Here is a 25,883-nt window from a genome sequence, read left to right as displayed (position 1 = left end):
TCTGGGCTCCCAGGGTGGAGAGTGAACTAGAGATTAGAAGAACCCCACCTGGGACTGTGAGCCCCAGGTGACAGTAAGCCTGAGACAGATGACCCTTTCAGGGGGCCACTCAGGCAGGCTGGGAGAGGAGTGAGCTCAAGATGACCACCAGACTGGCACCATGGGGCTTTCCCGAAGTGTCCACTAGTCCAGCAGTGGCCAGACTATACCAGAGATAACCCCATAATGTACAATCGGGACATAGCACTCCTGAGGTGACACCAGACACTCAGAGACTCCAGGAATACCACTAAGAGGAGCAAGCCAGTGGTGGAGAAATGGAAGAGAAAGAGAAACAGGATGTGGGCACAATGAAGAGATATAGAACTGAAGACTCAAGGGTCATGAGGAGCCTGATGTGAGCCTCTGATGATGTCACCTGGGACCATAGTACAGTTCTGGCCTGTGTTGTCACAAGGAGGGGGCATATCTTGGTTTGTAACCCTGAAGCAGCTAGGCAGATGTCCCTGGTCTGGCATACCACCCAGGGACTTATTGATATCTGAGTGTTGTGCAGAACTGGTCCTGTCTCTCACCTAAGCATCATGGGAGAACTGACCCTGGGGTCATGAGAGGAAGCAAAGTGGTCCTGCCCCTCACCTGCTGCAACACTCGGGAGAGTGGGCCCTGCATCTCACCTGGGCAGCACAGTAGAGCTGGCTCTGGATGTGGGGGTTGCTGGTGAGCCAGCCACAAGGACATGCGTGTGGGAGAGCTAGCCCTGCCTGTATCTGCTGTACTGTGGCATCAGCGAGGGAGAGATTCCCCTCCCCTTTCTTTTGCCTTTGCCACCAATGGCAGGCAGGGGAAGTGGGCCACACAATAGAACAGACCCTGATGGCGAGGGTGTGGGTGAGCCAGCCCTAAGGCTTTAAGCATGGGAGAACTGGCCCCACAATTTGTCTGTTGTGTGGCAGCATAAGCCTTGCCTCTTGCCACCTATGGCAGGCTGGAGAGCTGGCCCTGGGGTCATGAAAACAGAAGAGCCCTTCCTGTCACCTGCTGCAGCACTCAGGACAATGCAGGAGAGCTGGCCCTGAATCTTGTCTGCTGGGCAATGGCAGATGAGGGAGAGATGCCCTCCTCCCCTCCCTTGTCCCTCACTATCTATGGCTGGTGGGAGAGCTGGCCCTGGGGTCATGAGAGCAGGAGAGCTGGCCACATCCCTCATCAACTGTAACACTCAGGGGAGCAGGCCTTGCACCTTGCCTGGGCAGCAGGGTAGAGCTGACCCCTAGTTGCGGGGCTTGCTGGTGAGCCATTTCCAAGGCATTGAGAGTAGGAAAGCCAGCAGACTGACCAGCTCTGATACCTCTCAGGCCCAGATCCAGGGCTTTGAATTGGACCGCCCCAACATCTACCCCAGTGATGAACTGCTGGAGTGCATGAACAGCCTGTCAGTCCTACAGATCCAAAACTACAGAATCACCATGACACAAGGCAACAACAGGGTATCTAAGAGGAGTCCCAGTGAGGTTCCAGTAGTGATGCAGTAGCAGAAGCCAGAGGCCTTGAACCAGACCAATGACTCATTGCAATGAACATTTGCAAACAAAGAAGTGTGGACAAAGGGGTGTACTGTGGGACATACCGCGATACACTCCAGCTTCTGTTGGGAGGAGGTTGCAAGGACGGAGGGCAGGTACAAGGGGAGGGGTGGGATTGGGATGCATGATGTGAAGTTCACAAAGAACCAATAAGAAGTTAAAAAAAAAAAACTTTAAAATTGGTGTGTAGTCCAATTCCCAACATCACACATACACACAATAGATCTGAGAATATTCCACAGATATCTTGCGGTTTATTTACTGACACTCCAATGATATAGATCAGCCCCTCCCTTTGAGTTTCTAAGCAGACGAGTTACATCCTAAGACACTGTGCAAATGATCAGGTTTCCATTAATTCTTTCATCTAGAAATCAACGTTTTTAAAGCCATGACACAGCCCCATGTCCACACTCGATCTAAGTGTGCTATACTGGAGTGTGGGTCGGGGCTGAACAGAGAAGAGGAAATGTGCATCTAGAGAATAAAGTGAGGAAGTTAGAGTTCCTGGACAACAGTTGACAAGTCTGACTTAGAAAACAGCACTAGACAGATGTCCGTGGCTCCGCTGCATCTCTGGTAGGACACTATGGCTAGATACCAGTCTGGCTAAACTACTGGAGATTTATGGAGAACAATGCAGCTGTAGAGGGGAGAAAAACTCAAGACAGCATCCCCAGAAAGCACTAGTTTCAGTTCTACACTTGTGTGAGTGGCAGTTCCTACAGGCCACCTCCCAGTTTCCTCCATGATAAAATGGGAATTAACGGGCTGCCTTCGTGGCATAGGGAAAGGGCTTTATTAGTCAGCATTCTGAAGGGACCTAGCTTTGTTCACATTATCTCACTAAACATGTGCACAGCCATGCAGGAAACACAAATATATTGATAATTATAGTCACAACTGAGTATCTGTACATTATTTTATGGCTCACCACACACATGGTCCTAATAGAAGGAAGTTTGTAATGGCTACTAAGAATAGATTGGAACTGAGGGCAGTACTCTGAATGTTCAAGACCAGACACAGTGGTTCATGTATGTAATCACACTTGGGAGGCAGAGGCAGGAGAATTATTGCAAGTTCAAAGTACACCAGGTTAATTTAGTGAATTTCAGTCTAGGCCACAGAGCAAGATACTATCTCAAAGAAGAAAAAGAAGGAGGAGGAGGAAGAAGAAGAGGAGGAGGAAGAAGAGGAAGAAGAGGAGGAGGAGGAGGAGGAAGAGGAAGGAGAAGGAGAAAAGAAAGAAAGAAATGAAATAAACTAAATTAGACTAAAATATAATGCAAATAAGACAACCAAACAGGTATGAATAATGTCATCCCCAATCCCTGTAAATTTTCGATACCTATGCATTAAATATATACATAGGTCATATTCTAGTTAGCTTCAGCTACCAACTTGATGAGCCTAGAGTCATTTGAAGGAGAGTTTCTATTGAGGGATTACCCAGATTAGAGTAGCCTATAGTCATGTATGTGAGGGATGGTCTTAACTGATGGTTGATGTGGAGCACCTCACCCACCATGAGTGGTGTCATCCCAAGGCATGTGGGCCTGGGCTGTAGAAGAAGGCTATCCTGTGAGTGTGCCAGACAGCAAACAAGCAAGCAGTGCTCCTCCGTGATTCCTGACTTTTGTTCCTGCCCTGACTTCTGTTAATGATGGACTGTGACCTGAAAGTATAAGATGAAATAAACCCTTTCCTCCCCAAGTTGCTTTTGGTCAAAGTGTTTTATCAGAAAAGCAAGTTAGAACAGGTTAAATGGGGTCCTAAGAGGTGAGTGACCAAGAACAGAGAGGCTTCTGCAGGGTAGAGTAATGGAAAGTGGAGTGATGGTGGTGGTGCAGATTTTAGCTCAATGGACCACATAAGACTGTAATGCTTTCATGTACAGGGTTGCCTGGTGATACTGTGAGGTCCTCATCCTTGAAACTACATAAACAAAGACAGGGACATCAGCAGATTTCTGCATCTTTGAGGAAATGAGTTTATACATCATAATCAACTCTGAAATTCAATAGCTCCCCAGACCAGGAAGCTTCATCTTTCCATAACTCATTCCACCCTTATTTGTACAGATTCTACACAATGGACTAGCCATGATCCACAATGGATTTAGGAAGCTGGGAGAAAGTCCTTCACCTGTTAATGGGAGAGACTAATGAGACGAAAGGCCCAGGATCTGGTCCATCACAAACTGCTCTCAGGATGCCTCCGTGAAACTCTGAGGGTCATTTCTACCTAACAACATCATCTATAACCCTCTTTGCTGGCTCTGGTACCCAACAGTCAGAGAGTAGAAGCTTGTTTTTGTAAACTATCCTTACATGGGAAGCAGTAAGTTGACTAACTTATTTCAATTTCCTTAGAACAATTCCAGTGTTAAAGTCTTGTGTCCCAGGGCAAATGGGGGTGGTTGTTCAGCCTAGGATCCAATGAACTTACAGGCAATTCATCTCAGAAACCTTGGAGCCTCTTGGAGAGCCAGACAGAACAGCAGTGCCTAGCTAGAAAAGGTCTCACCCACAACCAATCAATCTACTGCAGACTCCTGGCTCAGCTCCCAGCTGTTGCCTCCACTGTATTGTGAGCCAAAGAAAAACAGGAAGTTTAAGAAAAAGAGGGGGTCCCAAGGCACAAGTAAGAAACAGCTTGATGTTGGTTGACTAAGAAAGTGGTCAGTTAAGATCTGTTTAGGGTTCTGTTTGGCAACCAAAAGACACCAGGAAAATTTTGTGTCATTTCTACTGATAGATATTGGTAGTGATCTACCAATATGTTCCCTGTCCCCAAACCCAGGGCATCTCACCAGATTCTGTAACTGGCTCCTCTTTGGAAGCGTCCCACTGGGCTCAGTTTAGGAATTTTCTGACCCATACCCCACATTTCCATCCTGTTTAAACTACAGACTCTTACCCTCTGTACCCAACAAGCTGTCTATCTAGGTGGTATTCCACAAATTTGATGAGCTTCTTCTGAGATCTTACATCTGAGAAACACAAAACAGGTCCCTGGATGGTGAGATTACTTCAAGATTTGGGGAAGAACAGACTTACAGAAATAGGTGATTACGGAACAAAATATAAAGTTCATTTAATTTTCTGGAAAAAAAAAAGAATTTGTATCCAAAATATGTAACTCTTAGGGTTAGGCAGGTTGGGCCATAGCTCCAGAAACATTGTTCGCTAGTCTTTCCCAGATGTGGAAACCTATTTACTCCATTTAGAACCCAGGGCCTTGAGGTGAGGCATTTGACGATGCCTATGTTGACCCCTTCTGAGGACCTCTGCATCCTATTCATGCTTTTTGGTGCTCTGGGCTAACCCATTTCCCAGGGAAATTTGGTGTACTACCCCTCTGAACATAAGTGACTTGTCAAGAAGACCCCCAGGCTCCTTCAGGACCCAGATACTTATTAACTCTCTAAGGAGGGGTGCTGGGTAGACTTATGTCAACTTGACACACAAGCAAGAGTCACCTGAAAGGAGGAAACTTCAACTGAGAAGATGCCTTCTTACTTAGTGATCAATAGGGAAGGACCCAGCCCAGTATGGATGGTATCATTCCTGTGCTAGTGGTCCTGGGTTCTATAAGAAAGCAGGCTGAGCAAATCATAGGAAACAAGGTGGTAAACAGCACCCCTCCATGGTCTCTGCATTAGCTCCTGACTCTAGGTTCCTGCCTTCTTTTGAGTTCCTGTCTTGACTTCCTTTGATGATGAGCAGGAATATGGACATCTAAGCCAAATAAACCCTTTTCTCCCCAACTTGCTTTTTGGTCATGGTGCTTCATTCCCACCATAGAAACCCTGAGATAGAAGAAGAAAGTTCGCCACATCTCTGGTAGCCGAGGGCAGTCCTGGGCATTAGCACCAAATACTGATCACATTGAGTGTTTCAAGAGTTCCTCACAAGCCCTTTGGCTCCCTCTCTTTGCTTCAACCTTGGGATGTACCTGAGCCGCTTGGAAATACTGCTGAACTTCAGTACCCAGAATGCAAAGGGACCAGGAAGACCAGCTCATGAAGAGGCTGCCCACCCCCATAGTATCAGCCCATTCCTCACCCCATTCAGTGAAGTCCAAGTTGACTTCTGCCTTGATTTTGCTCTCCACTCCTGAGAAGATTTAATCAACATCCAATAGTAAGGCAGATCCAGGCCACCAGGGTCCTCCGAGTCAAGCCAGCTGGGCACTGATGGAAGAATCTCATTGTTTCCACTGGGTCCATAGAAGCTCTCTAAGCACAGTGCAGACCCAACTGGCCCAATCCTAGTCTCATCTCAATCAGAGACTGCCAGCATGAGGTGAGAATTTGAGACTTCGAAAGGAACCCTGAGACCATGAAGCCCAAGCCTACAGGTCACAGATGAGAGAAACTAGAAAGTCAGAGTCCTTCTGTGGTCATGGGAAGAAAGGGGGGCTGGGAGGGAGATGCCAAGTGGGAATTCCTGCTTTGCCAGCTACTCAGCACACAGCCCTGTGTGGTTCTCTTTTTCCTCAAATGTGAGATGGAGGTGTTGGGTCGACACCTCTCTTCAGGGATGTCATTAGGATTATAAAGGAAATCTTATTCATTGTGTGTGTATGCATGTGTGTATACACATGTGTGCAAGTGCACATGCATGTGCTTGTGGACACCAGAGGTTGACAGCAAGTGTTTTCTCAGTCTCTCTTCATTTTAGCTTTGAGACAAGCTCTCTCACTGAACCTGGAACTTAAGGATTCAGATGGGTTGGCTGGCCCCGGGGGCTTTAGGAAACCACCTTTCTCTACCCTCTGGGCACTGAAATTAGAGGCCTGTGCCACGACTCCCAGATTTTTACATAGGTCCTGGGGTTCTGAACTCAGGTCATCATGCTTGAATGGTTAATACCTTACAGACATTTCCCACTCCCATAGAAAAGAATTTACAGGCACAGATCTAAAATTCCAAGGGGAAAGGCATGCCGACCAGCTGAGACCACAAGGCAAGTGGGAGACAAAGGTGCAGGGGAGCTCATTCTCATTATCAAAAGCGAACTTGAAATCTGCCCTGAAATCATCCCAAAAGCCAAAAGCCAAGGGAAACCCCATGAGTCAGCAAGCTTGATAACTACGCCATGACAGGGTGACAGCAAACCCCTCCCGCATAGAGCCTCACTCTGTAGCTACAGTAATCAGACAACGATACAAGGAGGGACCTGCAGGTGTGCAGTAATGGAGCTAAGTGAAGAACCAACAGACACACAGGAGAACGGCCAACTGGCTTTGGACAAGAGCGCCGAGACAATTTAGGAGAGAAGAGACGTGGTGCAAGAACATCAGAGAGATAAAAACACACAAGGCCTTGACCCAACCCTCACATCTACGCAGAACAACTCAAAATGCAATAGGCTTAATGGTAAAATAGGGGGCTGTTTACAAGAAGATATAGGGAAGACAACCACTCAGGAGCTATGATTCAGTGAGGTGTTCTTAGGTGTAGCACCAAGAGGAGGAGCCAAAACGCTGAAGCCTGGTAAACGTAAGCCAGACATGGCAGTGCATACTTGGTACCTCAGCAACATGAAGATAGAAGCCAAGAGGATCAGGAGTTCCAGGCCAGCCTCAGCAACCTGCCTACATGAGCTAAAAACAAAACAAAACAAAAACCACAAAACAAAACAACCAGCCAAAGACTGAGGTTGTATATAAACAAGAAACCCAGTCTCAAACAATGTAGATGTTGAGGACCAACACCTAAGGTCCTTTGACTACTGTGTGTTCACATGTGAGCCCGTGTGTACACACGTACACACACACACACATAGATAGATAGATAGATAGATAGACCAATAATTGGGATTCGTCAACATTAACGACTTTCTCCATAAAACCATTTGAAATGATTTTTTAAAACCAACCTACAGATTCAAAGACAAAGACTGAAGACGAAATAACCCAACAAAGGACTTGTAGCTGGTGTCCCCAAAGAGCTCTCAAAGCCACATAACATTGAAGGAAAACGACGGCATGAACGGCCAAGGAACACATGAAAAGTTCAATCTTGATCTCTCCAGCCACGAAGACCACGTGAGACATGGAGAGATGGCACTGCACATTTATTAGAATTTTACAAAACGGAGTAACAACACCAAAAGCTGGCCAACCCACGAAGCAGCTGACACACATGTAAGGTGAGATGACCCTTTTTAGAGTTGGGAAGCTCCTTTTTTTTTTTTTTTTTTTTTTTTTTTGTATCATTGTTCAACAACCACACCACGGAGCAACACCCCACGGCATTTACTCTAGAGAAATTACGAACTATGTCCACACAAAAGCCTGTATGCCATCACTCTCGCAGATTTATCTGAACTAGTCCCAAATGGGAAATAAGCCAAACACCCTTCAGTAAGTGAGCATGTGTAAACGAAGCACAGTACATCCATACCTTGGCATAGTACTCAGCTGACCAACTCTAGATCCATGCAACAGTTTAGACAGAATGAAACTCAATTACACTATTCTGAATGAAAATGGCTGATTTTCAAAAGGTCACCTGTTACATGGTTCCATTCATGTAACAGCCTTGAAATTGTACAGTCCTGGAGATGGAGACTAGACCTACGCTGGGGGTTAGGGACAGTGGTCAGAGGATGAGACTCTCAACAAGCTGGCACAAGGCACTTCTCTGTGGTGGGTGGTGACACACTTCTGTATCCTCAGATGGGTGGTGTCTGCACAAATCTACATGTGATAAGACAGTATAGGACTGTACTCTATGTGCAGGAGATAACAATGTTGATTTCCTGCTTTTGATATCTTTTGTAATCACTCTTGTTGTATAACATGGAGCCCTGAGAGAGAGTGGGTGTAGGATACACAGGGCCACTAAGAGCAGCTTTGCTAAGAATCTATCATAGTTTCAAACCGTAAACCATTTCTAAAGACTCTAAAAAAGTCAAGTTGTGCGTGGTACTAACTAGCAACACAAGTGACTTTCTCATGGAGCCACTGTGAGAGGGACCCCAGTAACAGCGACCCGTGTAGAGAACAAACAAGGGCAAACTCACACACCCCATTTCTTCACAGCATCCCTTGAGAAAACCATCTCTAGAGAGTCTAAGAATAATAGACAGAGGGCAACCCTCTATCCAGACACAGGGTCCCAGAAAACTCCCCAGCCTCTGAGTCTCTTTATCCTTGTCTTGTTGGTGCCCCCTCCCACCCTTGTGACTGGGCACATAGCAGACACTGCACAGCCAGTGCCTCTACAGACAGAAAGGAGGTGGTTGCAACCCATGCAAGGGTAGGAAAAAGAGGAAGAGGAGGTTCAGAGACCTCTGACCTTACTCTACAAACACCATAACTGATAACATGCTGAGACAAGAGAAGGTGAGCCTGCCCCCATCCCAACAGCCCAGGCTGGGTCTCCTAGCTGGGAAATAGAGATAGTCATGTCACAATCAGGACAAATGAAAGGGACTCTCCACCCTCAGGAATGTAACTTGCTCTCATTTGTTCTGTGTTGGGAGGAGAAAAGCTATGGAGGGCTTGGAACATCATCCCAGAGAGGATCCCAGCATTCTAATACTGGAGAAGCCGCCAATCCGCATCCTTCCCTTCCCTACCTTCTCCTGATACACTTGCCAAGATGGCCTCCTGAGAACAGAACACCACTCCGAAGGCTATAGAAATGTACCGCCCCCTGGAGGGAGGTCGGCAAGCCTTGATTTGTTCTTCTCTGGTGCAGGGAGTCCATTGGGAGTGTTTTCCTCTGGGTGGATTAGATTGTTGGCATGCTGCCCTAGATTTTGGAAGCCAAGAAGTGAAGTGATGTTTAAGACGCCTCACTCGGTTTTAGTGGCCAAAGGCCTCAGAAGTTACAGACCAGGCAAGAACAAGTGTCTTTACCCCATTAGTGCTCCCGGGCCACTCAAACCAAACCATGAGGCTGGTCCTTCTTTTCTCTCTTCCTACAGTTCTTCTGCTGGAGTCTCCCTCCATGCCCACTGGACGTGGTTTTTCTTCAAGTCTGACTGGTGAGCATCACCAGCAGACCTCTTTTACTATAAGATAACCTTGACTTAGTGCCAAAATGGTGTTTCACTTTAGGGAGCTTCGGATTTGTCTGAGGCTGCCAGGATAAGTCAAGAGCAGAGCCTACCTCCTCCCAACACCTTCCTACCCCAGGACCTCCGAGGGAACCTGTTTTTAATTTGGGAGTCTTGGGATTGTACTAGGGAAGTTGACAGTGATTGTTTGAGCAGGTTCTGGGATTTCTAAGAATCTTCTTGCAAAACAGACCTCAAAAGATGTCTCCTGCAGAAGGAGATATAAAAATTCACCCCCAAAGAACTTGGGAGGTAACTCAGCGGGAGAATGCTTTCTTACAGTGGCTCTGGATTCAACTCACGACACTGACACTACAAAATAAACAAGAAGCAAAACACTTCCCAAGGGATAAGCTGTTAGCCTAACATTTAAAGTACTTGCCTTGTAAGCAGGAGGATCCCAGGTCTAGCCTTAGCACCTATGTAAGAATGTTATTGACGGAATACAGAGTGGTTTTGATCCTAAAAGTAGATAGACACAGTGGAGGCCTAAACTCATTGAGTAGCCAGTTGACCATAACCAGTGAGCTTCAGGCCATTTAAGACCCTTTCTCCAGGGAGATGGAGGGTGTTCCTAAGGCTGAGATTGTAGGTTGTCCTCTGGCCTCCACATATCTGTGTGTCCACTTGTGTACACACACACACACACACACACACACACACACACATTTTCTATATAAAAATTCTCCTCCTCTCTGTATGGTGGTGCCTCACACCTTTAATCCCAGCACTCAGGAGGTAGAGCCAGGTGGATCTCTGAGTTAGAGACCAGCCTAGTTTACAGAATGAGTTCCAGGACAGTCAAGGCTACACAGAAAAACCCTGTTGATGATAATAATAATAATAACTTCCTCTAAGAGTTGCAAGGCTCTTTCATGGAGCCTTGTGAAGAGTGAAGAGGCGAAGACGCAGGTTTGGGTCAGCAGTCTAGATTTCTGTCTGGGTCTCCTCTGTACTCACTCCTGAATGTCTCCCAGCCCTGCAGAAAGTACTGTTAGCTGATGGCTGTGTTGTCGCCACTTACAGAGACAGCATAGAAGGGGCAGTGCTCACTAAGGGGCTGGTAGGACAGTGCTTCTTCTGCTCCACAGCTGCTCCTGCCTCTCCTTGCCATCCCTTTCTGATCCAGGAAGACTTTATTGCCTCAACAGTGAGGTTGGTAATGGTATCCTCGGCTAGAGTTGTAAAGCAGATGAGATGTGGGTATAAGATCCTCAAAGTCTGTACATGCATAGAGCTCAATTACTGTTAGCTATTATTTGTTATTATTATGGACATTATGATAAGTATTATTAACTGTCATTGTTAACTGATAACTGTATCATGGAACTAATAGGACAATGGCTTTTTAAACTTTTCTTTCTTATTTATTTATTTATTTATTTATTTATTTATTTATTTATTTTTGAGACTTGTCTCATGTAGCCCTGGCTGCCTCAAGTTTACTCTATAGCCAGTGATAACCTAAGCTTCTAATTTCCTGCCTTTATCTCCTGAATGCTGAGATTACCAGACCACCACGCCCAGCTTTTTCCAATTTTTATTATGAGTTTTTATTTTTATCTCTCTTAATCATTTCTAAGATTTTTTACTTAACAACTTTTGTCCAATATATTTCGATCATGTTATTTTCTCCCCCAACTCCTCCCAGACCCTCGCCACCTCCTGAGCCACAGGCAACTTTATGTTCTCTCTCTTTAAAAAACACTCAAAAATGAAAATCAAAACAAACAAACAAAATCCAATAAGCCAAAAATGCCCGAACTAAACAAAAAGCCTACAACAAGCAAGCAAGCAAGCAAACAAACAAACAAACATGGGCTTTGTTTTATCTTGGCCAGCTACTCCTGGACATGAGTCTTCCCTGAAGAGTGGCTGATATACACAATGATACTCCACTGAAGAAAACAGATTTTTGCCTTTGCTGGTATGTATCAATTGCAAATAGCATCTTGGTTAGAGGTGGGACTTACTCTCCCCTCCTCAGTACTGGACCCCGCTCCGGCTTAAACTGTGAAAGCTCACAATGTGGTGTCAAGGACGGAACCCAGGGCTTCACATAAGCTGGTCTAGCATTGAAATGGAAGTTCCTGGATGACATTGCAAAGCACAGTCTTGTTTATGGAAGCGAGACGTGATCTCACTTGGGGCTCACCCTGGGGAGACCCTGATTTACTCTTACCATAGGTCATTCTTACTGAGGTGCATGATGGGACGTATTCATGACACCCACTTTTTCAGAAAAGGATCCCAGAGGGCCAAGAAAAGTGAGCCATGTGTCCTGCTTGACCCAGGAAGTGAGTGGCTGGGCTGGGCCATGAATCTGTATCCTCAGACTTTACTCCTTCCTTGAATCATGTGGAACGTGGGTTTACAGCAACATCCACTCCTGACAGTCCATCCCAGTGACAAAGATCCCAGCAAAATGACAAGCAATTGGTCTGGATGTCCCTTGTCACCTGCCCCATGTCACTTGTGTCACCTTTCCCCTGCTGGGAAGGTATAAGGCAGTCACCCAACCTGTCATCAAGAGGAGGAAATCTCCCTTCAAATACCAAAGGCCAAGGCATAGATTCACCAGGAAAAGCTCAGCATCCCACTCCAGTGTGTGTAGGGTCTCCAGGAGGAACCTGGCTAAGTGGGATCTCTCCAAACTGCCTACCATCTGAGGATTATTATCCACCAACCAAGGAGATGATTTAACATATTTAAGAAAACCTCTGTACTGGTAAGAACTCTTTACTCTCCCCTCCGAGGCCAACTGGCCTGGGTCCAGGTCTCAGGCATGAATCTCAGCATATGAATGTGGTTTTTATCTTATTTTTTTTTCAATGAAATGGCTGCCACCCACTTATTTTTAGAGGTTAGAGATACTGAGTCACTCTTGTCACCCTCACCATCAGGAATCCTGGGAAAGCCTCCTGTCTTTCCATTCTTGGGGAAAATGAGAGAGACCTCCCTCCCCATGCTGCCACAATCCCATTCCTTTGAGACCACCCATTCGTTGGTCACACCCTTTCCTTCTAATTAGTAAGTTTTTAAATATCTCCATAATTCTCCAAGTTCCTCTAAATTTGTAGAACCAAAATAATACATGGTATTCTCAACCAGGTCTGGCTAGAGAGGAGGATATCTGAGGACTGTTCTTAATTACCTCCACCGTTCGGCGTTAAGAGTATTCCAATGGGAAATCAATGTAGCCTTTTAAAACCATGGTGGTATTGGTGTTGGTGATGGTGGTGGTGGTGGTGGTGATGATGGTGGTGGTGGTGGTGATGGTGGTGGTGGTAACAGAAGAGGGATCCCTACAAGGAACCCCAGTTCCACCAGTAACAGCCTGAGGTGGAGTGTGCAGGTGGCATCCACTCTGACCGCCGCGCGAGCCTCTTTCCATTGGATATACATAGCCTGCCCACATTGCTCCAGTCCTTCCAGGTGAGGTCTGGGCACCTCATACTTGCAGCACCCATTACATCTAAAGTAGGTCTTGTGGGAAATAATCTCTCTGCACCACACTCTTGCCGGACCCCAAGGCGCCTGGATGTCTAGCCAAGGCCATCTAGCCCCTTCCAGGAGGGACCTGCTTCAGGAACCTTTCCCCCAAATTTTGTGAGGACTCAACCATTACAGGTTCTTCTAGACCTGTGGGAAAGTGGACCCCACTTCTGAGTCTTATCAAAGAAGACATTCTCGTGCTAACAATTCCCACCCCACCCCCTTTTTTCCCCCATAGCCCCCATAACTCTCAGGCCATCGGCACCTCTGGTGGCCTTTCTCCATAAACCTGCTGTTTTCTTGAGACCAGAGATTCTCAATTAGGAGATTCTCAAAACTGCGGGGAGCTTTGCAGCCAGGCAGCAATCTAGTCTGCGACTCCGACTACTGCATAGATGAAAACCCAGGGAAAGAGGGCAGGCCCCGGGATGAGGTGCGTGCGCTCTGACTTGCAGCATCTCAGGGTGCCCACAGCAAGTTCCCCACAAGGTGCTGGCCAAGCTCCTCTGTATCCACTCTCATTAAGGAAGAGCGTACACACAGCAGAGACCCAGAAGAATCCCCCGGAGGTGTTCTTTCTCCATGGAAGAACAGGACAGCTCACTCCCAACGAAGGTACATCTATTCTTCTGGTTATTATCCCCTATGAAAGCCTCTGAGCATATGCGCGCAGTACACACACGCACACACACGAGAGAGAGAGAGAGAGAGAGAGAGAGAGAGAGAGAGAGAGAGAGAGAGAGAGAGAGAGAGAGAGAGAGAGAGAGAGAGAGAGAGACCTCACGCCCTCACACGCCGGGCCAGGCCCCACGGATGTGGCACCAGGCACAGAGAAGGGAGCCGGGTGCACCCAGTGCTCCCGGACTGGCCTCATCGACGTCCAAGGTTGTGTCACCCACCCTGCCGCCCTCTTACCCCAAACTCTACTCACCTTAATGTTGCTGAAGACTGAGCGGGAGCAACCTCTGGCTGGGACCGAGGAGGTGCCGCTGCCCTGGCGCGCTCCGGGCTTGGGCAGGAGCCCCATCGTGGCTGAGGCTACGTCCCCGGGCCGGGCCAAGGTGGTAGCGGCAGGCCGGGGTCAGGTTCTGCCGGACTCCGGTGCTTCTGGTTTCAGCGGCGGTAGCCGGGCGATGGGGAGCGCGACGCGGAGACTGAGCAAGAGACTGAGAGCCCAGAAGTTTTTATAAGTGGCGGCCGATGATGAAACGCGCTCTTTCTCCTCCCTCGCTTCCTCGGGTGTCAGAGGTGCTGCTAGCCCCCGCCCAGCCGCTGCCGCCTCCCCCAGGCAGGTGTCTTGGGCCCTGGAGTGGCGGCTGCGGAAGCCCAGAGGCTCCGGGACTCGACCTGGGTGAGCCCTGGCTGCCTATCAGGTCCTGCTGGCCGGAGATCGGGGTTGGGGGTAGCGTGCCGGGAGGTGGCGGGTCCCGAGGAAGGAGTGACCACGGATGGAGGAGGCAGGAGGCTGCAGGCCAATAGAGAGACCTGGGGACTTAAGGTGGGCGCGGCACTAGGGGAGGAGGTGGGAAACTAGAGTGGACTCGAGGATCACGGGGTGGTGGAAGGGAGCGAGGAGTCTCTGTGCCTCTTGGGGTTGTCCAGAGCCGGGTTCTGCGTGTCTGCACTCGCTCCGCAAACCTGGGCCCTCGGTTCCGGTGATGGCTTTGAGACTCGCCGCCCAAGCTCTGTTTGTGCGGAGGACTGATTTATATTTAAACTGCTCTTTGCGCTGCAGAGGAGGGTGGGAAGGCGTAACAAGGTGGAGAGGTGGGGGCCGCCCCAGGGCTGGGCTCGAACTCACTGGAACGGAGCCAAGGTAAACTGCAGGCGCTGTCGAGTGTCAGCGGGTCTGGCCTGAAGTGCTGGGGGGGGGGGGGTTGGGATAAAAGGAAGCGCTGGTCTGACAAGGGATTGCCCCCACACTGACCTCCTCGGCAAGGCTGGAGTGAGCAAGATATTTTTTCCTCTCCTGGACTGGGACCTTAGGGAAAGAAGGTGAGCCTTTTCCAGAAAAAGCCAAAAGAGATCCAGCAAAAGCTCTTGAGGCAGTTGGGGGGAGGCATCCTTCCAGCTTCCTACTCTATTGTCATCTGTACAACCACCTCTTCCAGCCCAGCCTAGGAAAAGATGCCGTCAATATAGGAGACACCGACCGACCGACCGGGCAAAGGATGGAGCCCAAGGTTTTGTTGTTTCTGAAGGCCGATGTTTTTCATCCTACGCACTGAGAAGCAGAGGCCAAGGACTCTGGACACAGCAACAATCCAGAGGCTGTTGGACAGTGGACAACTTCTGGTTGCTTCCTGATCACCTGCAGCGGCTTTCCAGACCCACAGGAAGCTTGACCACCGTGGAACACAGGTAGATAGAGGTGACAATGTACACTGGGCACAGGAGGCCACATCCATAGTGGGTTGCGCCTGATGCTCTCCAGATTTCGTGTACCACCAGCGCTAGATCTAAGTGAGAGGTGCTATGATGATCTGGACTTTACAGGCGAGGATGCTAGTGGGATCGATTAGAGGGACCAAAACCGCACAGCAAGGAAGTAAGAGAGGTAGACCCAGAACTCAGCTTTGCCTGATGCCAAAGCCCAGCCACGGCGCACTCTTGTGTAGAATGAAGAAAAGGTGGAGCCAGAAGACATCCCCAAGCGTTTTTTTCAGATGTCGTCCATCTTGGTTTTGAAACGGAGACTCATTGGTCTGGCATTGACCTGGGGCTGGCCAGCAAGCCCCAGGGATCCACCTGTCTCTGCCTCCCCGGGCCTGTGATTATAAGTGTACGCTGCCATAATTGTTCTCTTTGATTACATGGGATTGAACTCAGGTCCTCCTGCTTGCAAGGCAGGCCCACTACTGACAGCTATCTCTGTAGCCTCAAGCACTTTTAAAGTTATCTAGTGCAGCAATCGAATTTCACCACAGGGCCTCAGTGATTAGAATTTCTTCCTCAACATGTGGCCTTCCCATGTGGCTCTTCTAGTAGACACCCAGGGAGAATCTACCTCTCCTGTGTAAATGCTGTCCTGGTCCTTTAACTTTGCCCTCTGCCTGGTATCATGACCAGTGTGTCACCTCCAAAGGAAATGTTCATTCAGAATTGTTATCAAGAGAGTTCAGCTTAATGCAGGGGAGTCCGACTGGACCGCAGTGAGTTCAATGAGACTTACTTGTCTGTGCATTAACTGATGACATGGATACTCCACAGTGTGGTTAAGGGGACGGTTTTTGTTATAGATGTGAGGAAGAGAACAGACAGAGGCATCAGGAAGGGCCCAGAGCAGAGAGAGAGAGAGAGAGAGAGAGAGAGAGAGAGAGAGAGAGGTAGTAGACTGAACATGGCCAGCAGCCCAGACCTGAGCATGAGAGAAGCAGAGGCAGAGAGAGAGATAGAGAAACCTAGAGAGGGGGAGGAGAAGGGGAATGGAGGGAGTGGGGGAAGAAGACAGAGAGATTGAGATAGGGGTGTTAAAAAAAAAAGAGGGAATGTAGTGTAGCTGAAACTGCAGGGTTACAATGGGAACGAGTAGCTAGCTTTTGTCTAACCACCAGGATTTGGGGAAATGGAATTCTCTTTGGACTAACAGTCTGTTGGTAGTTAGAGGGTCATGACCTGACGCCCTCAGGGTTCCTTGTGTGGCTCCCATGACTATGGCTAGCTCATGGTCACAAGATGGCTCCTCCTCCTCCAGCCTCCTTCCTCTCTTTATTTCAGGAAAGAAGTAGAAGACAGGAAACAGGAATGGGCCAGGCTTACAGCAGAAAAACAACTTTTCACATACAGACTTTGCCTTAAATCTTGTTGGCTGGACCAGAAAGTAACCCCCTACAAAGGACACTAAGACATAAGCTTCACACAAATGCTGCCCTCTGGGGTAAAACTGAAGTTCTCTTAGGGAAAAGAAGAGAAAGGTGTTGTATCAATATTGAGTGTCTCCACATGAAGCTACCCATGTCCTCAAAAGAGCATCACCAGGATCTCTGCTGAACTTTCCATCCTTTGGTTTCAGAAAATATTTTCTAGTGCTAGAGCCCAACCCCAGGGCATAGTGGCAGGCCCTGGCCACTAAACCATTCTGTCTCTGTGGGCAGAGTAGAGAGAAGGCTTCGGCCATATTACAGAGTGATTGAGCACAGGAGCTGCAAACATGCAGGAGAGGAGCCCCAATATACACAGGACAGCAGGAAGGCCTATCTGAAGACGTAACTGTCAAGTGACACCCTAAGAATAAGAATGATGAAGAGGGATAGAGGGAAGGAGGGTACATCTACTCCCTGGTGTCACTCTGGCTAGAGTACAAAACCAGGGACAAGAATATGTGAGGCTGGGGAGAGACTGGAAAACCAAGTGGTATGCTAAGAATGGTGGCCTTATTATCCCTGGAGCACAGGGACAACGCTTGAAAACTTCTGAGTAGCAGGGGCTGTGAGCTGATTTGCATGTCCCATGAGCCTCTACGGCAGCCAGATGAGAGAGGAAAGGGGCAAGATCTGAAAAGAGTTCCAGGAGCAGAGATGTAAGCTTGGACTACTCAAGAGGTAGGGAAAAACATTCAGGAAGTACTGCAGGGAGACAGCACTCATGTACTAGTGGTACACACGTCGGTGAGGAGTCCCACCACTCAGCTTGCACACAGCATTTGCCATGTTCATCCTCAGCAGAGGGGACCCAGAAGGACTAGCAGCCATGGGGGAAGCCAGTGGTGTCCTAAGGATTCACTTTGAGTTCACCCAGTTTGAATTACATACAGGTAAAGATGGGCAACTGAATTCTGAATATTGATCCTTATACCCACAGATAATTGTAGCTCTCATCTCTCATCAAATAAACTTATCTGTGCAACAGATGGACACCGTTACAGAAAACCACCACTGGTCAAAGTACAGAGAGCAAGTGATTGTGGGTGTTAAGTCCCAGGTGGTACATCTGCAACACAACTCTTTCACTGAAGGCTCACGGAACATTCCGGAAGATGTGGTGGAGCCCTTGATTCTAAGAGCCAGAGGATCAGGAAATCTGCTGAGACTGTCTCCTGTCAAGCTTCACTTTTGATACCAACAATATGGGCGTCTAAACAAGACCTGCATGAGGATGACAGCAGCAGACACACTAACACAGAGAGAGGGAATCTCACAGTGCCCTACTCATAGGCGAAGAACTATAGGCAGCTAAGGAATGCAGAGAGTGGGAGAAATAATCTTCCCCAAGGAGAAGCCGTATCCTTGGTTACCCAATGCCAAGTGGTCAGCCCTAAAATCATATGCACACAAGTAACACCAAAAGCAAGACTGAGTGAGTAGGTTGGGTTTACATTTATATATTTACACAGTGTGTGTGTGTGTGTGTGTGTGTGTGTGTGTGTGTGTGTGTGTGTGTAACAACAAAAGAAAAGAGGCCATGAGTTTGAGAGGGAGCAGAGGAAGAATTGGAGGGAATAGAAGAACAGAGAAAAGGATATTATAATTTAATTAAATAAATACATTTTAAAGTGGGCAGCTGGTGGATGGCTATTCTGACTCAATGCACAGAAGTCAAAAAAAAAAAAAAAAAAAAAAAAAAAAAAAAAAAAAAGGGTGGGTGGAGGTGATACTAACCTTCCAGGAAGGATGAAGTCTCCCAGTGAGAATGTGAGGAGAAAGGCATCCAGAAAGGACTGTAGAAACATCTGCCCAAGAGATAGAACCAGGTAAGCCAGGGGAGAGAGGAGTGGATAGAGACCAGAGGTCATGTTCAAAGAGGAAGACTAAAGGCTGTCCATGCAGTGAACAAGGTATGACCTGAGGGGCAGCTACTGAGCTGCCCGGTCCTGCAACGACCCAAGCAAGGGTGTTAACAGTGGATGATATGGTGGAAGGCCAGATTCTATGGGTCCAGGAGAACCCAGAAAGGAGAAAGTATAAATGCAGTGTTCCTGATGGTTCTGTTAGTCACAGGTCATGTATGGGTCAAATTGTGTGATGGTTAAAGGTACAAGTCTTTCTTGTATATGTTTTACTTTCTTATCTATTTTCTATTTGTTCTCTCTCTCTCTCTCTCTCTCTCTCTCTCTCTCTCTTTCTCTCTCTCTCTCTCTCTCTCTCTCTCTCTCTCTCTCTCTCTCTCACACACACACACACACACACACACACACCTTTACTTTGGTCATATCTCCTCACCCCCTATTATCCTCTCTTCTCTCCCCCCTCTCATTAAACCCCTTCTTGTTCCCAGCACACCCCTCCTACTTGTATATCTTTCTCTCTGGTGTTGCTGTTTTTGTTTTTTTGTGACCCACTGCATTTAACTAGGGCTGCCAGCACGAGCATGGGTGGGGAGGTATTTACTTGAGCAAGAACAACCTAGTGGCTAGACCACTGAGGAATATGACTCTCTCTGCCTCAGCAACCAGTAATTGCTCATGGTTCCTCGGGGAGGGGTGGGGCCTTGTGAGCCCCTCCCTTGTCCATGACGGAATGTTGATGGACCCAATCTTGTGCAGACAGCCGCTACGAGTGTGAGCTCATGATGCAAAAGCCATGTCCTGTCCAGAAGACAGCACTTTATGGTACTCCTTCTCACCCTTGGGCTCTTCTGTTTAGTGCTTAGTGCTTAATGGTCACTTCTTCTCAGCACTTTGGCCATTTGAGTCTCTACACTCACTGCAGACCCTTTTCTGGCCAAGGCTGAGAACAGTACTGATGTGTGGCAGACACAGAGATATTTAGAGGGCAGTTTGACAGCATGTCCATCTAGCAAAACAAAAGTATCAGGTCCTCCTCTAGGGTCTATGACCCCCCCTATCTGTGGGTTTTTGACCAAGGTTACATACAGTACCTGGTTTGGAGGCCTCCTGTGAAGCAGGTCTACAAGCCAATAAGAAAGTGGTTGATTACCTCCACAATAGTCACACCACTACTGGTTGGTGGTGTAACTCTCAGGGTTCACAGCAAGATAAGACCATTGATGGCTTTCCTTCTCCAGGACCTCTACAGCACTTAGAACCTTCTAGCACTCTGGGGACCAGTTGGCAGTAAGACACTCTTAATTCAGGTTCAGATTGATTTCTCTGTCCTGCAACTAAAAAAAAAAAAAAAAGTATATGATACCTTCAACAATATGGTCTTTATCAACTGGTTCTAGTGAACAATTGAGAGCAATTGTAAAGCCTGAACTGTTTAGAGGACCCTTGGGTCCTTCCTGGCCAACAACTCATAAGGAGATATCCTATAGGATTTTATATTTTTATTTAACACATACTTCCAACAGTCAGTAATCAAAACAATGGCAATTCATTTAGTACTCTAAGCAATCCAATGAAAGATAATGCTTTTATCAGTTCTGGTTGACATTTGCAGAAACTGGAGCGAGAGGACTAGAGAGATGGTTAAATGATTAACCATGAGTACAACTTTTGCAGAGGACTCCCATGTCAGATGGCTCACCACTGCCTGTAGCTATGGCGGAGCGGGGGCGGGATCTGGCAACTTCTTCTGGCCACCATGAGCAACTACACTCACATGTACATACTCTCACACACATACATACAATGAACAACAACATTTTAAGAAAAACTAAGACACAGAGAGGTATAGTAACTTGGTCAGTCACAGAGCTTCTAAGTGGCAGAGCCCAGATAGAAACATGGAAGCCAGGTACAAAGTCTAAGCACATGGGGGCTCTTGCACACAGTCTGAGGGCCACAGCTTAGGCTAACCAAGTCCAGAGCCCATGGAGAAATGCATCATTCATCTCTGCCCCTTAGAAAGCGTTCCCTTCTGAAAAATGCAACCCTGCTGCCATGAACACAACCAGCCTGGTAACTTTTCCCTAAACAAAAGTCCAAGAAAAGCCGTGGCCACTGGTGGACCCTGTAGGTCCGGCTACAAGACCACTGTTTTGCTCTTCCCTGTCCTGTGATTCTAGCCTTCCAGCATGGGTGTTCTCCAGGGCCTCCAACCTGTCATTCTCTCCCTCTCAGCCTGTTTCACCCTCTCAGCTCTCAGACACACACCAGCCTCCCTTCCCGCAAGAAAAATGTGATGTGACAAGTGGGGTGTATTACAGCACCAGAGTTTCATGCCTCCTGCTGCTCTCCACTTTCTCTGGGATGTGCCAGGGCCTGGCACACACACCCAGGATAGTTTTAGTGGTCATTCATGATGACTTTTCCAGGATCTGGTTCTTTTGTGTTAGCTCCTGGTCTTACCCAGTACAGGTCATTTGGCAAAGAAAGGAGAAACCCTCAAGGGCCTCTCCCACACATTCTCCATGTTCACTCGCTTGGCAGCCTCTTCCTTGGAGAAGGAGGTCTAGCCTGCCCTATCTGCATGCCACCCACTCATGCTCAGGTCATAGCCCCAGCCCATGTTAAGGCAGGCTCACTGTTATTCCTGTGAGTAGAGGAGTTGACTCTGCAGGCACACATTCAGCAAGCTTCTATGCTCTCTCAGTCCTCCACAGGAGGACCTGAGGACCCACCGGTCTTGCTGTATCAAGGCTGCTGAGTGGTTACAGAGCCACAGTCAGTCTCTGCCACGGTACTTGTTTCTGAAGTGTTTGCTGATCTATACCTGAGAGTCTTCTAAAAACAATTTACTGCGTTTTATTAACCCTACTGGGTCGGTTGTATTTTTGTTGAACTCCCATTATTCTGCATCACTATATAGATTTTGCTGAATTCTCTACTTTTCCTAATTCTTTCTCAATACAATTGTTACCTAAAGCCAGCAACAACAGCGGGCAGCGATCAATCATCTTGACTGTGTGCATTGTTATACATGATAGGGGCTTTTCTTCCCTACCCTAGGATCTCATGAATGGCTGTGCCTGCAAACAGGAGTTATTCAACCATCTGCTGGGTTTGAACGATGAAAATTTCTTTAATGTGTTTATTGTATAAATAGTGATTTGTTTCCCCCTTCAAGTCCTTTGCCTTAAGACTGAGGTCCAGCAGTGACTTGCGAAGTTCAGTGGACGTGAGCTCACCTGGGGATCTTTTTCTCTATTTAAGGTCACCTCCCCTGTTGTATTTCCACCACGTAGGTCTCTTCTTCCTAGCAGTGACATCTTTCTGGCCTCCATAGGGCAAGGCCAGCATTCCAGGGTGGGGTGGGGTGGGACGTGTGACCTGACTAAGCCAGCTGTGGAAGACCTCCCAGGGAGTCCTCGGGTCTTCCTTGTCCCCAACATTCCACCTGAAGCTCTCCAGCTCAAGGTCACACATTCATCTTGAAGCTGACCTAGAGTGCCATAGGTGAAGCTGCTTTGGTCGGGTTTTGAAGGACTCTGCCCGCCCCTCCCCCCACCCCCCACTCTTCTCCCACCCCCCCACCCCCGACCATACGTGGTTGGATTACTCACCTGCACAGCCAAAGTGCTGGTCTTTGTGATCCAAAGTGGGTCTACCTTCTTGGCTCCATCCTTCTCGTTGTCAGGCAAGTTACTTAACTTCCTCCTGTGGCTGGACTCACGGGTCACCATCATTGGAGCTGTGGCTTTCTTCTAGGTTCAGCAGGAGCTGTCCTCTTGATCCCTCCCTGGAGGTAGCCAACTTGTTTTGTTTGTTGATTTTTGCCTTCCCTGGACTCAAGTCCTCTCCACTGGCATAGCCTCTTTGCAGACCCATGGTGCTGTAGTTCCAGGCCCAGGTGCTCTCCACCTGGCTCCACCTTTGTTCCCTAGCTGGCATAATCTCCCTCTAAGTTCATGTGGAGAGCTTGGGAGGTCTCTGCACCAGCCTCAAATTCCATTCTTCCTCCAGGGATCCTAGGGTGGGTCTTACCTGCAGTATGTATACAGATAGATGCACATGCATGCACACACATGCACACACACACACACACACACACACACACACACACACACGAGACAGAGAGACAGACAGACAGACAGACAGACAGACAAAAACAAACACGCAAGAAGACACACAGAGAGAGGAGAGAGCACTCCGTGACAACAGGCTTCCTCAGTTCTCTCAGAACGCCTGCCTTCCCCTCCTGTCTTTGTGTCTTTGTATTTTATCCACCACAAAGTCAACCCTAGAAGTCATCATGAGGAGGCCTGAGGATTCTCACCTACTTCCTAGATTTCCCACAAACACCTAGATCAGCACCTGACCTCCCTCTCTGCAGCAGGTGTCCTGTCTATGCCATGTACCCTGTACCCTGATTCTGGATCTAGGTGAGCCCCTCTCTCCTCAGACCTTTGTTCCTCAGTCTCTCCTCAGTGTCCACAGTCTCTTTCCCCTTTATCTGTGGTGTCCTCCACTTCTGGAAAGGCCTTGGGCTCCTTGTCCCACCTTCCCCTCCTTCCTTCAGCACCCTTGCCATGGTCCTAGCCCCTTAGTGTTGAGCCCTGATTTTCTCACCTCTGAAGGGATCAGTGCCCTGCTTTGCCATTGATACATCCTCACTGCGTGGCTTGGATTGCCTTCCTACCATGTGGCGTGTGAGACTTCAGGACAGGGACCAAGTGCACACAAAAGCAGGATGCCATTGCAGAACCCCCAGCTGGGTGGATCCAATGACCACCTGCCTCTCCTGGCCTCTCAAGCACACGGGGTGATAGGAGACATACTTCCTGCACATCTTTGTTCCCTGCTGAACTCAGATAGGGCCCTAGGTGTAGGGACTAGACAGGGCTTTCCAGCCCCATCTCAGAGTTCCAACCTCTTCCTGTTCCAGGACACTTCAACTGGGCCTGGGACTGTAATACACCTTGGACCATATCTGTGAAGGTAGGGTGAGTCACCTGATGAGGTCACTGAAGGCCAGCCTCCTCCCAGTTCATGGTCACAGGGACTCAGGGTGTGGTTCTTTGCATTGGGCATTTGAAAGAAAATGCTTACTGTATTAGCATAGAGCTGGCACAGGAAGAGAGTAGCCAGGGAAGATTCTGAGCATATCACAACGGATTGTGTCTATCAAACTCACAGGGGATGCTGGGCTTCCTCCTCTGAGAAGTTCCTTCTAGCCACAGTGGAACTGGTAGTCTGTGAAGTACACAGCTACTATTTGACCCTTCCCAAGTCTGCCTCTCTTTTGATGAAAGCACCTCCTGACCCTTCTTGGGACTACCACCCTCAACCATTCACAGGTTAGGAGGTATAAGTGAGTGGATGCCCACTGAGGCAGGAGAACGTAGGCCAGGCCTAGGCATTCCAGCCTCTGCTGGAGAAGTCAGGCCAATCTGTTTCTCTTGGGGATGCCAGGAGTGGAGGTCCTTAGCGTGAAGGTCTGGAGAGTACTGGAAAGAAAGTTTCCCTAGGAAGGGGTGACGAGAAAGGTAGGCAGGTGGGACTACAATGACTGAGGCCCATGGCCATATCCTCCGGGCTCTGTGTCCCTCTTGGGTCACTGCATCTGGACTTTGCAATTCTGTGAGCTAATAAATTGTCTTTATGGTTTAAGTTTTGCTGGGCTGCATTTCCTGTTGCTGGGTTCTGAAGGTTCTGGTGAATCCAATAAACCAAGATTTGGGCTGAGCTGATAGCTCACTTGCCTGGCAGTTACTCTGTGAGGCAAGTTGTTGATCCCATTTCAAAGAAGACTAGAGGTCAAGGGCTGGCTAGTCCTAGTGAGAGGTCAGCGTGACCTGGCTCTCTGCTCTTCTAAGTACAGCTATTGTCTCTATGTTCTCACACACTATAGAGCCACTAGGCCCTGCTGTGCTCAAGCTGATGTGCCAACTCCTGTGACCGTCAAAACTCACATCCATCCTCTGCCATCCTAAGGCAAGCCCACCTCTTAGAGCGCCAACACAGGAGCCATGCGCTCTGCTACTCCTGTTAGCTCTCACTGAGCACAGGTCATGTTTCCTAATCCTGCCTCCATAGCTACTCTGTTGTGTATTGCCTTAAAAACAAGCTGGTGAGAAGCCATGGGCCTTGTGTCTTCTCAGGAGAGCACACTGAGGCTGGAAGAGGATGGCTGTGGGATCTGCCTCACTGGGCCAATTGGAGGCAGGGTTGGCACTCAAGCTGCAATCTGGCCTCTTCCAAAGTCCAAGCCACTGGCCACACTGACATTACCTCTCTTCTAGAACATTCCTGGCGACATGTTTATTTGTTCCTTGCACAAATATTTGCTGAGCACCAGTTATGCACACAGCACCATTCTTGTTTGCACAGGAGACAAGGAGGAACTCTGAGATACCAGCCCATCCTAGCAGCTCAGAACAGACAAAGTCAAACACATGTACCCTGCTGGGGAGAGGGGAACATCTCATAGGCGGTATGCAGGATATATCATAGTTTCTATTTATAACCTGAAAAGGGCTATAATGTCATAGTGTCATAATGGTCCATTTCTATCTCTCATAAACTTTATAACAACACAATATATTGTCATACTAACTGTACATGAAACATGTCTGATACATCTCAGATCCGTTCCTCATTTCATATCCCATGAGCTCAGCTTCCACCTGCTGCTAAATGACTCGCGGGCAACTGCCAGACCTTCTACCCTGTGGTGGTTAATATTGATTGCTGACGTGACAGAATGTGGAATTGCTCAAAAGACAAAGCTCCAGGCACACCTGGGGGGAATTATCTAGACTGCCTCAGCTTCCAGGCTGAATTCTGTGAGAAATTATATTGATGGAATGGATTAATTGAGATGGTACCTAGGAAGGTATCAGTCTCTGGGCTGGCATCCTGGACTACATACAAAGATAAAACAAACTGAGAAATCAGCATTCGCTGCTGCTTCCTGGCTGTGGATGCAGTGAGACCAGCTGCCTC

The 25,883-nt window shown here is 48.1% G+C and overlaps 1 protein-coding gene and 2 long non-coding RNA genes across 5 annotated transcripts in view; 1 reads left to right on the top strand and 2 right to left on the bottom strand.

The window, feature by feature from the left end:
* Positions 1-14,433, bottom strand: part of Slco2a1 (solute carrier organic anion transporter family member 2A1) — an 80,076-nt gene extending 65,643 nt beyond the window's left edge. The window contains exon 1 of the mRNA XM_034484415.2: positions 14,091-14,433. Within this exon, the coding sequence (XP_034340306.1) occupies positions 14,091-14,186 (96 nt within the window). The 5' untranslated portion in view covers positions 14,187-14,433. The remainder of the gene's footprint in view (positions 1-14,090) is intronic.
* Positions 14,434-14,517: 84 nt separating this feature from the next.
* On the top strand, positions 14,518-21,822 carry LOC143435340 (uncharacterized). 3 transcript variants are annotated; one of them, XR_013105559.1, is made up of 4 exons: positions 14,518-14,657; positions 15,271-15,520; positions 17,960-18,454; positions 19,450-21,822. It is a non-coding gene; the product is annotated as an uncharacterized LOC143435340 (long non-coding RNA). The 3 variants fall into 3 exon arrangements; XR_013105557.1 differs by lacking the exon at positions 19,450-21,822 and having other exon boundaries at positions 17,960-18,520; XR_013105558.1 differs by lacking the exon at positions 19,450-21,822 and having other exon boundaries at positions 16,877-18,520.
* Positions 18,737-22,683, bottom strand: LOC143435341 (uncharacterized). The gene is made up of 3 exons (XR_013105560.1): positions 22,502-22,683; positions 20,035-20,218; positions 18,737-18,827 (listed from the first exon to the last, which is right to left on the bottom strand). It is a non-coding gene; the product is annotated as an uncharacterized LOC143435341 (long non-coding RNA).
* Between the last annotated feature and the right edge of the window lie 3,200 nt (positions 22,684-25,883).

Source organism: Arvicanthis niloticus, chromosome 21, assembly GCF_011762505.2.
Source record: "Arvicanthis niloticus isolate mArvNil1 chromosome 21, mArvNil1.pat.X, whole genome shotgun sequence".
NCBI classification, from domain to species: domain Eukaryota; kingdom Metazoa; phylum Chordata; class Mammalia; order Rodentia; family Muridae; genus Arvicanthis; species Arvicanthis niloticus.
Note: the sequence above shows the minus strand (reverse complement) of the source record. Positions and strands in the feature narration are given on the sequence as shown.